This window comes from Mustela putorius, unplaced genomic scaffold (assembly GCF_011764305.1).
Source record: "Mustela putorius furo isolate JIRA1106 unplaced genomic scaffold, ASM1176430v1.1 tig00003853_pilon_pilon_pilon, whole genome shotgun sequence".
Lineage (NCBI taxonomy): Eukaryota > Metazoa > Chordata > Mammalia > Carnivora > Mustelidae > Mustela > Mustela putorius.
The window spans coordinates 28,759,161-28,772,718 of record NW_025422005.1 but is presented as its reverse complement, the minus strand read 5'-3'; the positions used below and the strand labels follow the sequence as shown (position 1 = coordinate 28,772,718).

The 13,558-nt window shown below is 45.5% G+C and overlaps 1 protein-coding gene across 1 annotated transcript in view; it reads left to right on the top strand.

The window, feature by feature from the left end:
• Positions 1–1,406: 1,406 nt before the first annotated feature.
• The window catches only part of MTF1 (metal regulatory transcription factor 1), a 41,933-nt gene continuing 29,781 nt past the window's right edge, over positions 1,407–13,558 (top strand). The window contains 2 exon segments of the mRNA XM_004740747.3: positions 1,407–1,497; positions 3,098–3,556. Of these exon segments, the coding sequence (XP_004740804.2) occupies positions 3,149–3,556 (408 nt within the window). The 5' untranslated portion in view covers positions 1,407–1,497; positions 3,098–3,148.

Sequence of the window (13,558 nt, the reverse complement as noted above, 5' to 3'; positions counted from 1 at the left end):
GTTGTCTGGTGGGTAACAATCACCATTCATAGCTTTCAAGCAAAAGATGTACAGGCATGACCTGACCACCTTAACTCTAATCTAGTTTCAGAGTTGTCCCACTCTGAATATTCTAGAGAAGTAGCTTATGGGAAAATCAGGCAGTGGCTACTGGGAGGTTCTAACAGATGTAACAGGCATTGAAAAAAGATAGGAGAGGGGCGCCTGGGTGGCACAGTTGGTTGAACATCTGACTTTTTTTTTTTTTAAGATTTTATTTATTTATTTGACAGAGAGAGAGATCACAAGTAGGCAGGGAGGCAGGCAGAGAGAGGAGGAAGCAAGCCCTCCGCGGAGCAGAGAGCCCGATGTGGGGCTCAATCCCAGGACTCTGGGATCATGACCTGAGCCGAAGGCAGAGGCTTTAACCTGAGCCACCCAGGCGCCCCTGACTTTTGGTTTTGGCTCAGATCGTGATCTCAGGGTCATGGGATCGAGCCCCACATCCCACTCGTCACTCCTTGCTCATGGCAGAGTCGGTTTGAGATTCTCTCCCATCTCCTTCTGCCTCTCCCACTCATGTTCCTTCTCTAAAATAAAATAAATAAATTAATTAATTAAAAAAATAAAGAATAAGGAAGGCACGTACGTGCAAAGTCCCCTCTTGGGCTCTGGGACACCAACACTCCCTGGCAGAGTGAAATTTGACTCAGATGCAGGCTGAATGGTCAAAATTTTAAAAAGGGAATGGGAAATAGGTGACGCCGACTGGCCCGGGCGGGAGTCCTGTGGAAGCCGGCAGTCCTCAGCAGGGAAAAAGTTGGAACCAACAGTGAGAGTGAAGGAGTGGGGCGTCCGGTGATAGCGAGTGGGGGGGGGGCATGGTGGGAGTGGGGAGAAGCAGCGGCGTCCTCTGGCTGAGTTTGGTTCTGCCATTTGGATCCCATCTTCCTTTCTTGACCCCACCCGCTACGTTAACGTTGGTTAGTCCCAGCTTCCCCTCAACACTAGAGGTAGAAAGCCGGAAAGGTCACAGCATCGCAGGCTCCCCTTTAGGGTTCGAACTGGCATTAGGAGGGCTAACTGGGGTCCTTCCCGTTACAGGTGGGACTGCCAGGGGTAGGGCGGCAGGTGCAAGCCGGGCTGACGCTACTTTTCCCCTAGTGGTTGTGGAGATTTGACCCCCTTTCCTCGCGTCTGGCGCCACAACGCGGACGCATCGGCACCCTGTAGACAGCGAACACGGAGGTACTGCTGAGCGCAGGACGAACTTAAGACCCCACGATCTCTCCGCGGCACCCCGCCCCGCCCCGCCCTTTCTACTCGCCAATTGGAGGCTCGGGCTCCGCCCCCACACCTCCTAAACCAATTAGAAGCGCCAAGGAGAGGCGGGGCCAATATCTCCTCCTTCCTCCGGAAAGCGGAAGCGGAAGTGACGTTCAGGGAAGGTGGGGGCAATCATGGTGCCGCTGGGGAGGGGAGAAGCTGCCGCTGCCGCCGTTGCCGGGAGCCGCGGAGGTAAAAGGCGAAACTAGACGCGGCCTGGGCTGGGGACTTCCCGGGGGGGGCGGGACTTAGGCTCCCTCCTGAAGCATTTCTCAGTAGAGACCCCCGTCTGGTCACCATAGGGACCCCACCCCTCCTCCGTTTCCATAGGGATGGGTATCCAGCCCCCCTTCCCTGTTTCCATGGAGACCCGGACCCTGCCCCTCTTCGCCCGGCTTGGAGACCCCCAGCCTGTCTTCAGATTTTTCTGTGTAGCCCCGTTTGGGGGCTGTACCAGTCAGTTTCCTTTGCCCAGCCTTCTCTCAAGGGTGCTCCGTTTGTACTCCTCGTATGCCACCCTCAGACCTCCTGGTCTTGTTTGTTCCGGACAGTTGGTCTCCGCTTAGCCGCTGATGGTGCCAGGGAAGCCCTGTGGGGCCTCCGGTGCTCTTATCTCTCCTCAGATGCAGCGAAATGTGCATCTACCGGGTTGCGTAAGCCAGAGCAAGGGGTCGGGCTGGTTCCTCCCAGATCTGATCCCTTGGCCTGTCTCTGCTAAATACCTCTCTGTCTCGCCGCCCCACTACGTAAAGGTTAACTTTCTAACTCAGGGCAGAAGAGAAAAAGTGCAAAGCCAGACTGAACACTAAAAGTGATGTGCTGATTATTATTTTTCAGTTCTGTTCTGCCTGCCAAAACCTGTATGTTTGCAGCTAAAGGAAAGAGAACTAATCCAGAACAGGAAAGCTTCAGAAAATGTATCTTTCCAAGAGAGTGTGTCTTCCCAAGAGAGTATATCTGCAGGTCTTTAATTCATTTAGCTGACATCTCCTGAACTCTTAGTGTCATTGTATTGTGCTAGGGGCAATAGAAACGAAAATAAGATTCACCATTCCCTCACTGCAGAGAGCACACTATACAGGCATAGGTTCTAGTGGATACCACATTGTTTTAGAAGGTTAACAGATAAAATGATCTTCATTGAATATGCCTGACTAGGGATCTGCCCTCCTACCCAGAAGCTGAAACATCTGTTCTAGGAAGGAGGGAATGAATTCACACTTGTTTTCCCTATAATAATCAGACATCGTGCCTTAACATACATTATCTCTTTCACTCTGCGTAATAACTTTGCGAGAAGTAACTAGCAGTTCCACCTTACTTATAAGAAAAATGGGACACAGAAAAGTTACTCAAGTAGTAAGTGGCAAAGCTGGGATTTGTGGGTAGATGATCCTGCCTCCAAAATTCTACTTCTGCAATAGACTGCACTGCCCCAGGGTCTAATCTGAAGGATATGTGACTGGAGTTTCTTACTTTAAGACTTAAAACAACTCAGCCTTGAAGTGGTATGCCGTTTATCCCCTTCAGGAATTGTTTGGTAGTAAGGCAGATTTGGAGGGTCTTAAGAACTGCTACTTACTTCTTCAGTGTTTTGTTTTGTTTTAAGGCATTGCTTATCCTTTAAAATGACTTGATGCTTTCAAAGTTAAATTAAAAAAAAAAAATTATTCCCAGGGAAGATGATTTTCATTTACTTTGACCTGTTCTTCACGTGAGAGGAAAAATGAGTCTTGTGGTTGCTGAGGAGTTCCCTGGGTTTGACTCTAACTCTGGCTTTGTCCTATTGCAGACAAGTCATTATCTTTCCATTTCTCACAATTGGGCTGAGCACGTTTGAACCATGGGGGAACACAGTCCAGACGACAACATCATCTATTTTGAAGCAGAGGAAGATGAGCTGACCCCCGATGACAAGATGCTCAGGTTTGTGGACAAAAACGGACTGGTGCCTTCCTCATCTGGAACTGTTTATGATAGGACAACTGTTCTCATTGAGCAGGACCCTGGCACTTTGGAGGATGAAGATGACGATGGACAGTGTGGAGAACACTTGCCTTTTCTAGTAGGGGGTGAAGAGGGCTTTCACCTAATAGATCATGAAGCAATGTCCCAGGGTTATGTGCAACACATTATCTCACCAGATCAGATTCATTTAACAATAAACCCTGGTTCCACGCCCATGCCAAGAAATATCGAAGGTGCAACTCTCACTCTGCAGTCGGAATGTCCAGAAACGAAACGTAAAGAAGTAAGTAAAACAGTGGGTGAGGGCCCAGTTTAGGTTTGGAGAAAAGTTCTTACCCAACTTGTGTTGGCAGTTTTAGCTGGGGAATAAAGGAGTCCCCGGAATGAGGACCTGCAGTGGCTTTACTTGTCAGCAACACATGTGCTTCATGTTTTGTTCTGATTGCTTTCTGGAACTTTTTAGTTTGTATGGCCACATTGAAATTTGGGAAAGCTAAATTACAATGTTTCAAATTTTCCTTCCCAGATCATAAATAAAATAGAAATCTCACTGAGGTAAGTCCATGTTTTTGATGCTGAAATAACTAGATTTGGCTTATTTCTGGGGTGTGGATAAATGGTTTGTTTTGGAGATGAGTATCTGCCTAGAGTATGCTTTATTTTCATAGTGAATATTTGATGAATAATAAGGCCTCGCTGTCTTCCGTAAGAAATTCAGGCAAGAGACAGTAAATGAGAGTAGGTTATCTAAAATAAGTGTTCATGCTCGTACTTAGCAACAGTGAGTAAGGCAATGTATGTCACGATGGTTGGAAAACTATAAAGCCTTGTACAAATTGTACCGGTGTGGTGATCATTAGCAGAATGAAAGATACGGTTTAAAGGTAGTGATAGACATTATTTAGGAACTGATTACAAGTCCATTAGAAAAAAACAGATAACTGGTAGTCGCAGCGTCAGGGACTCAATGTAAGATGTTACCAGACAGACATAGGGTAAATCATTGAGCAAAGTATTTTTCTCTTATGCTGTAATTAAGGTCTTGGAATTGGAGAATTTTATTATTTGTGCCATATGGCTTTTCCACTGCTAGCCATAGAATCTCAGAGTTGGAAGCAGCCTGAGAGAAACCATCTCGTCCTACCTCCCACCTCAGGCAGGAATTTCTCTACAGCATCTCTGCCATGAGTTCATCCAGGCTTTGCTTGAACACTTGCAGAATGACGAGAGCACGATGTTTCACCACTCAGCCTCCTGCATTTGTTGGCCAGCTCTGATTGTTAGAAAGCTTTTACTTGTATAGAGCCAAAAACCTGCTTTCCTGCAGCCGCTGCCCACCGGTTCTACCTTCCCGAACTACAGCAAGTTAAACCTTCCTGTGACAGGATAACAGATATTTAAAGATCATGGCTTTCTCTTTATCCTGTCTTGTACAGGCTGATCGCCTTGATTTACTTAAATATTCCTCTGTGACATTCTTCACTAGTTTCTCCTCAGTCTGGTCACCTTGGCTTATGTGAATTCTAGTTATCCAAAGGCTTCTTAAAATTCACCGTTGAGCACATTCTCCCAAATGTGAGGCAACCAGCACTGAATACTGTGTGATTCTTACCTCCTAATCTGGACACTCTCCTACAGTTGCAGTATAGTTTGTATTTTATTAGCAGTGACATCATACTTACTCTTAGCTTGTACTTGGAAATCTCTAGAATAGTGGTTCTTTTTTTTTTTTTTTTTTTTTAAAGATTTTATTTATTTGTCAGAGCGAGCGAGAGCGAGCACAGGCAGACAGAGAGGCAGGCAGAGTCAGACGGAGAAGCAGGCTCCCTGCGGAGCAAGGAGCCCGATATGGGACTCGATCCCAGGACGCTGGGATCATGACCTGAGCCGAAGGCAGCTGCTTACTTAACCAACTGAGCCACCCAGGCGTCCCTAGAATAGTGGTTCTTAACTGAGGGCATTTTTGTTCCCCAAAAGACATTTAATAATGTGTGGAGCCATTTTTGGTCGTCACACTGGGGAAGTGCTACTGGAATCCAGTGGGTGGAGGCCAGTGATCCTATTAAACATTCAGCAATGTACAGGACAGCCTCCTGCCACCAAGAATGATCTGGCTCAAAATGTTGATTGGGTGTTTTCCAATAAAACTTCATTTACAAAACAGGCAGTGGGCTAGAGTTGACCCACTGGCTGGAGTGCGCCTACTCCTGGACTAGAACACAGGGCTTAGGGAGTATTGAAAATAAGGATGGAAGGGTAGCAGAGATCCAGATATGTGAGGCAGTGATAACATGCTAAGGGGTTTGGACTGTGTTCTGGAAATAGTGGGAAACCATTGAATGTGTCCGAGCTAAGGAGTGATGTGGTTAGAGTAGCACCTTATGAAATACTACTCTTGTAGCAGTGGTAGCTTGATTGCCCAGTTAGGAGGTAGTTGTAGTTTAGAATAGAGTTTCATTTGGGTGTGATGAAGGATAATGGTCTTGTAAGTGAAAAGAATCCAGAGCTTTTGTTGAACTGCAAGATAACTTTATATATTATTGGCGTTTGAAGAATGAGCCATGAATTGGGTACGATTCAGTGGATTCATCCATTTTTCCAAGTATGTCGGGTTTCTTCTCTGTCTTAGCTCAGGGGCCACACAGAGGATTGTTGGAGCTTCAAGACTTGGATGTTGAGTAGCTAGAGTAAACCGTGGTAGGTGCATGAACAGAGGCCATTCGACTGCCATGTCAGGCTGAGGAGAAAGTGGCAGACTCCACTGCTCGCCTCACCATCTGGAAATAGTGAGATCATGAGAGGAATCAGGAAGAGGAGGAAGTTTGGTGGGCGACTGATGAGCTTCTTTGGAGTATAGTGAATGTATAGTCCTTGAGGAAAAGTAAAGTGAACAGGTTGAGAAGCCCATTGAAAATGTGGATCTGAAGTTGAAAACTAGGTCAGGATTCCCAAAGGGTTCAATCCATGCATGGGCGGTTTACTCAAGGGAGGAGTCAGAGTTGGTCTGCAAATGTAAAGGCTAAAAAGATAAAGAGGAACCAAAGATCACGTAGTCAAAGAGATGGGTAGAATTGGAATACAGTGTTGTGGAAGGCGAGGGAAGACTCTCAGGGAATGGGACTGTTCCTCTGTGACCCTGCAGAGGGATTGACAGAAGCCATTGGTTCTGCTCTCTCGCACCATGAGAAGACTTTCTGTAGAGCACTGGGGGCTGAAGCCAGATTTCCAGTGATGGAGAAGTGAGTGGGTGGTGAGGAAACCGGAGGCAGGAAGTGTCGTGTGTGTGTGTGTGTGTGTGTGTGTGTGTGTGTGTATGTTTTACTATGGTATTTGGAGGAAGAGTGATGAGGTAGTAGCAACTCAAGGGGGATTGAATCATTTCTTTAGCACAGAATATGTGAACATGGCTTAGAGCCTAAACTTGAAGCCATCCTCAGTTAATGATTACTATGTGAAAGTCTTTGAGAACAAATGTTTGGGAAACATTAAGTTAAATCGAGATAGAGGCTTATTACAGAATTTCTCAGAGCTTTTGGTGTGTTAATAACTGTGAAGGAAGGAAATGCGGACTTCTCCAAGTACTTTGAACTTGGGAAACCATTTTCAGGTGTCATTTCCAGGGTCGGTATTTTTGTGGAACGCATTTTGGGAAATGCTGATCTAGGCAGGAAAGGAGGAGATGGTAGGGAGGGAATGATATTATGCAATCACTTATATGAGCTGTTACTTTCTCACTCCGGGCTCCAGATCTTCCTTGACTCATGGTTTGGTTATGTTTCAATAAACCAATCAGCAGTTGAAAATATCATGGAAAGTGTGTTGTAGACACCTAACCTGTTGCTCTCATAGCTTAGCCTAGCCTACCTGAAGCGTGCTTAGAACTCTTACATTAGCCTGTAGTTGGGCAGAGTCCTCTAACATGGCCAATTTTGTAATACAGTGTTGACCCGCTTATGTAATTGATTGAATACTGTACTGAAAGTGACAAACAATGGCTGTATTGGTACAGAATGGCTAGAAGTATATTGGTTGTTTACCCTCATGATGATGGGACTGACAGGGAACCACAGCTCACTGCTAGTGCCCCGCAGAAAGTACCCTGCCTCATACTGCTAGACTGGGAGGAATCCAGATTCACAATCTGAAGTACAGTTTCCCCTGGATGTGTATTGCTTCCTCACCACTGTGTGGTTGAACCGTCATAGTTTGGGGACTGTACTTGCAAGACTGGTTTACCATCCATTGATGGCTTTAGGTCTTGAACATCATGTTGAGTAGATAAGGTGAAGGATACCATGAACACTTTGTTCAATCTACTATGGATTTAGCTTGCTGTACTTTCATCCCACCATATTGTTCCAGTCTTTTTGTGAAACCTACATGGAAGAGTCTAGAAACTTTAAAAAAATCAGTTGATACAGAGTTTGTTGGAGATGGAGGGCGCCGCATCAGTGGCTTTTAGTCTTTGAAAATGTTACTGAATGACCAGGCCTTCAGGAGACTTGCCTTCCTGAGGCACCATCTTACCTTAGCTTTTGCTTCAACAGTGGTGGGGGTGGGGGTGGGGAGGCACTTAAATCCTTTTAATTGGCCTAAAGAGGGCAATGTTTATGACTGCTTGATAATACTTCTCATGATTTCTGTACCTCCTCTTTTCCCCTTTTTTAAAACCCGGTGTTTTCCTTCCATCTCCATGTCCAGGTGTTACTCTTGAGAAATCAGATTATTTGATAACTAGTCTTCTTGGCTTCCCAAGCAGCTTATTTTCTGAGTCAGATTTTAGCCTGATTTTCCTGTTTACCCTGGATTGTTCTTTTGTTTCCTGTAGTGTGTAGTTGGCTTACCTGTTACTTCACTTTTCCCCTTTTGCTTGTCTTGCGTAAAAATAAACCAACCAGAACTCGGCTGCAGATACTGTCTTCTCCTCCTTCCACAGGCCCACTGGTCATTCTGACTCTAATTTCTTGTGTCTTCTTCTCATACTTGTCTTAACCACCATCCACCTGCGGGTATCTTTGAGAAGTTTCCGATCAAAATATGTCATTCTACACAAGTCAGCATTCTAAAGGGGGTTGCTCCTTTAATGCCCTGCTCTGGGTTTCTGAGCAGCTGTGTTTCCTTTCGCTGGTTCAGGTAGCCCATGATTTCCCAAACTTTCTTGCATCCCTCCCTTTGCGAGAACCTGCCAGGACTCTCCAGTTACCTGTTCATCCACCTCTGTACGAACCATACTGGTAAACATAATGTACCCCTGTGGCTAGCTGACCCTGCCACTTTTCTGCTCGATAGCTGGCCAGGAAGTATGAAGAAAGCCAGGAACCCCGTACCAGTTATTTCTTCACGAGGTGCCAAAGTATTCCGGTGTGTTGACTGGAAAAGAATATCTTTTTTTTTTCTACCAAGAAGCCCAGTTACAGAGATGTTTTGTGAATTAGGCTGCTTGCTATATTAGTCAGGGACACTCCAAGAGGAGTTTTGTGGGGTTTTTTCCTCTTTAGTGTGACAAATTTTAAGTATAAGAATAAAGGGAGAATTTTGACTGTGGTGTTTTGCAATCGCCCTTTACTTTGGGAGACCTAGTTCCCTATCAGCCCCTCAGGCAGTGGAAGGATCCACTCTGACAAACCTGGATATTGCTGACTCTCCCAGAGGGGAGCTACTTGCTTTTAGTCTTCGCATACTGTGATTACATTTCTTCCTAGGCTCCATTCTGAACTCCCACAGAACTGCCATTCAGAACTGGGACTGTTGCTGCTTGAAATTTTGGTGTTAAGGAGCCATTCACTCTTTCCACAAGCTTTTACATATGGAGTCCCTACTTTTGATCAGGAAGGACAGAGAAATAGTTCCTGCCCTGAAGGGCTGGGACTCTAGCAGGGAGACTGCCAGAGGCTGTTATGTGCAGGGTTGGGGGGGAGGGATGTAGGAACCCGGGGCAGGAAGCATTTTCCATTTACCATGGGGAGAAGCCATCTCTGCACTTCCCTGCAAGTCTGTATGTGTGGTGGTAGCTCTCCATAGCCGTGGGCACTTGCGTCATTGAAGCCCCCTGGCCTGGAAGAGGGACAGAGTGGTTTTGTGTACATACTGGTTTTATAGCATGGTGCTTCAGGAATAAACAGGTCTCAAATTGACATTTTATATAAGCTGTACCTCTTGGTTATTGCTAACATTTTGGTAGTGTAGGACATTGGAGAAAAAGCCTGAATTTTAATGTTTTTCTCATTTGAAAATCAAGCCTATTCTTGAAATTATTTCTTCTGTGATGTGCAAAGGGATAATTTAGACTTAGGTTCCATCTTTGCTCTGCTTTATTCTGTGTGGCATTGGGCAAGCTGCTCTGTTTCCTCTTTTGTAAAATTGAAATAAAAATATCCCAGTTGCATTTTGTGAAGATTAGATGAGATTTATTCATATATAAATATACAGCAGTATGTGCATAAAACATTGAGCCCAGTGTCTGGTTCACCGTGGTGGTTCAGTGAATGCTCATTTACTCTCTGTTCCTCATGGGCCCACGGGTTCTTAAAGGAGGTTCACAGGTAATCTCCTGTTTAAGAAGAGGTTAAAATGGCCTTTGTTAGGAACTCTTTGGGAAGCATTTTTTTTTCTGAAAACAAGGAGACAGCCTGCAGAATTCCCAGTAACCTCTGATTAGCTGAGCTGTTGTATTAATATCGCTGTGGAATGTGAACCTCTGTTTATAATCAGAAGTTTGTAGTCCTTCTGTGGGGTTCTGTGTGCACCAGCCCTTGCCACAGGTATTCCGCCACCTTTGTAATTGCGAGATAATTGACATGTAACATTTTATTAGTTTCAGATATACAACATAGTGATTCAGTATTTGTGCACACTGAAATGATCCCCACAGTAAGTCTTGTCACCACACATAGTTGCAGTTTTTTTTTTTACGGTGAGAACCTTTTTTTAAAAAAATATTTATTTATTTATTTATTTGACAGAGAGAGAGAGATCACAAGTAAGCAGAGAGGCAGGCAGAGAGAGAGGAGAAGCAGGCTCCCCACTGAGCAGAGACCTCGATGTGGGGCTTGATCCCAAGACCCTGAGACCATGACCTGAGCTGAAGGCAGAGGCTTAAACCTCTGAGCCACCCAGGCGCCCCTCGGTGAGAACTTTTAAGAACTGTTCTCTCAGCAGCTTTCAGGTGGCACCGTATGATACCATTACCTGCAGTCATCCTGCTGTGTGCTGCATCCCCATGACTTACTTGTTTTATAAGCTGAGGGCCCCTAGAGCTGAGGATCGAGGACTCCAGATATGCCGGCTGTGGTGAGAGGGCCAGACAGCCAGCATCCGCGGACCGCCTGCGCAGGGGCTTCAGCATGGCTTGTATGTGATCTTCATAAGAATTTATGAAATAGGTACCATAGCCCTCATTTTACAGATGAAGAAGACACGCTTAGTGTAGCAGGTGATAAGACATGAGGTTTGAACCGAGGATGTTCTGGATGCCAGAGCCTGTGCTGCTCTAACATAACACACCACCTTTGTAAGGACAGAGGGGAGACTGAGCCACCGAAGCCTGTTAGCCCTGAAACGGGGCAGCAGGAAGGCATTAGTTCTGCGAGTGTAAAAGGCTGAGGTGTGGGAAGTATTGTGTGACTCCAGCTCTGGTGGTAGGCAATGGGAGGCCTGTTGAAGAAATGAGGTCAGTCAAAGCTCTTGAATTTCCACTTTGAGGGGTGCCTCGGTGGCTCAGTGGGTTAAAGCCTCTGCCTTTGGCTCGGGTCATGATTCCAGGGTCCTGGGATCAAGCCTTGCTTTGGGCTCTCTGCTCAGCAGGGAGCCTGCTTCCTCCTCTCTGCCTACTTGTGATCTCTGTCTGTCAAATAAATAAAATCTTAAAAAAAAAAAATTTCCACTTTGAGCTCTGTGGTTGCACATTGTACAGTAGAAGAAATGAGATCAGTGACAGCCTGGGAACAGAGTTGGTATCTGGGAGGTGGGTAGGTAGTCTCCAGGGTTGGGGAGGAGGAATGGGCAGCTCCAGCAGCCATCAGGACCAGGCCAGTTGTTGATTTGTGAGAATGTTTGTGCACTGGATGCTCAGGACCAGAGACTCCTCGAGTATGGGGCTGGTGAGGAGGGTCACATCTAGTTCTCTAGATCTCTCATTTCTTTTTCCTCCAGCAGAAACCCAGCCTTTTTATCTTTCTGAAAATTTTTAAGCTTTTGTCTCTTGGAGTCTAGTTTTTAATTTTCTCATTTTTGCTTGTCTCATTTACCTTTCCTTCTCTGATTCTGTTGACTTAACCAGGCAGTCATCTTTGTTAAATATTTCTATATTCTAGAACTACTCAGAACACCTGAGTAAAGCAGTATCAGTTCTCTGAAAGCTCATGCTTCTTGCCCATTATAACATTAGACCCCGTCCTCAGTGAGCCTACCCTGTGCACCCCCACCCCCAGCTCTTTAGCTTAATAATCAACAAGTGTTAGAGGTCATACAGGAAAGTTAAGGTAATGGCAAGTCTTCAGCTCTTTTAAAGAAATGCAGTCTTTATTATCCAGTGGAATCGTCAGTGACATTAGGTCCATATTATAGACAATGCTAGTTAATTTTGAAGGTGAATTATGTGTCACCTCTTTCTTTAGATTCAGCTTGAGCATAACTTCTTTTGAGAAACCTTTCTCAGTGGCCCCCATGTCTAAGTTAGATTCTTTCCCCCTGTACTTCTGTTCTCACATCCATTATCAGCCCAACTTCTCATACCATATTGGTCTTGTCTCTCTGTTTGATTCTCCTTCTGACATTGAGCTTGAGAGCATGGACTGGTTTTGCTGTATGCTTAGAACCCTGGACAATATAATCCCTGCGACATTTTTTGAAAGCATGATAAACCTTACTTGTATTTAAATATACCGTATGTTGCAATACCTCTTCTCTGTAACCGTGAAAACTTACATGTTTTTTGCAACTTCCTGTTCCGATCCAGTTTGAGGAGGTTTAGTTTTCCCTTTTGTGAAATTTGGTGCTATTTAAAAATGATTCTGAAAGACCCAGAATAATGACTTTCATTTATAGCCTCCCTCCTGATGGGGTAAGAGATTACTTGTCTGTTCAGCACATTAGCAGGGAGCAGGCATTGGCTTTGTCAGTGGGCCCATCTCCCCAACCTTGAAACACAAATACCTTTCCCAGTCTGTGTCCTCTCCCAACTCTCTCCCCTCTCTCTCTCTCCTCAGCCAGGTTCCTTGAAAGAGTGGTTATATTCATGGTCTTTAGTTCCTTGCTTTCCCCCAACTGTTCAGCCTGTTACATTTTGGCTTCTGGTCCCACTCCTCCAGTGAAGCTAATCTTGCTGGGGGGGGCGCTTATGATCTAGTGAGTTAGGCGAACCCAAAAAATGCTTCAGTAGTCATCTCTGCTACATTTGACCTAGTTGACCATCCTTCCTTTGTCATTTGTCACTCTCTGTCACTACTTTCCTCAGCATTAAGTCTTGCTGGTTTGTGTTTGTGTTTGTGTTATCATTCCTTCATTCATTCAACAAATGTGAATGTGTGCCACTCCTCCACAAGGCCAGCCCCTGAGGCTGTGACCAACACCATAAAGGCCCTGCTCTCATGGAGCCTGCAGTCCACCACGCGAGTAGCCATTCCTGCATTTAACTCAACAAGTGGTTATTTAGAGCCTCATGTTCTCCACCGACTGCTGTGCCCAGCAACTAAAGAGGTAATGATGTCAAGCAGCAGTTCCTTGAGGAAGGAACTTTTATTGGAAGCTTGAGGTGGCCAAGTGGAAATCCTGGACAGGAGTAGGGGTTAGCAGGGCAGGGAGACAGGGAGGGGTGGTTAATGATTGATTGCACAGCTCTTATAAAGTGATCAGTGCAGTCTATCGTAGGAATGAGAGTCTGCTCTCACTGGCCGCCATCGTTGATGCGCTCCAATGGAGACACACTACTCCTTTATTGCAGCTTCTCCTTCCTGGTCGGTGACTATTTTGAAATCTCTGCCTGGCAGAACTAGAGAGGTTTTCAGTCTTGATGGGAAATTAGGATATAGGCATGAGAGAATAGTTAATAATACAGGCTAAGTGCCACAAGGGAGGTGTAGTTTAATATGATTAGAATTCAGAGAGGGGCACTGTCACTTCCACGTGTGTTGATCCTGGAGCACCTTGGAGGTAGTGAGGCCTGAATGGAAGGGAGAGAGAGACTCAGAAAAGCAGAGAAGGAAGCAGGCCTTTTCAGCAGAGAGAACGGGGAGAGAGCAGAGGCAGTGAGTGGGGATTCATAGAGGGTCCTGTTGCTTCTAGGCTC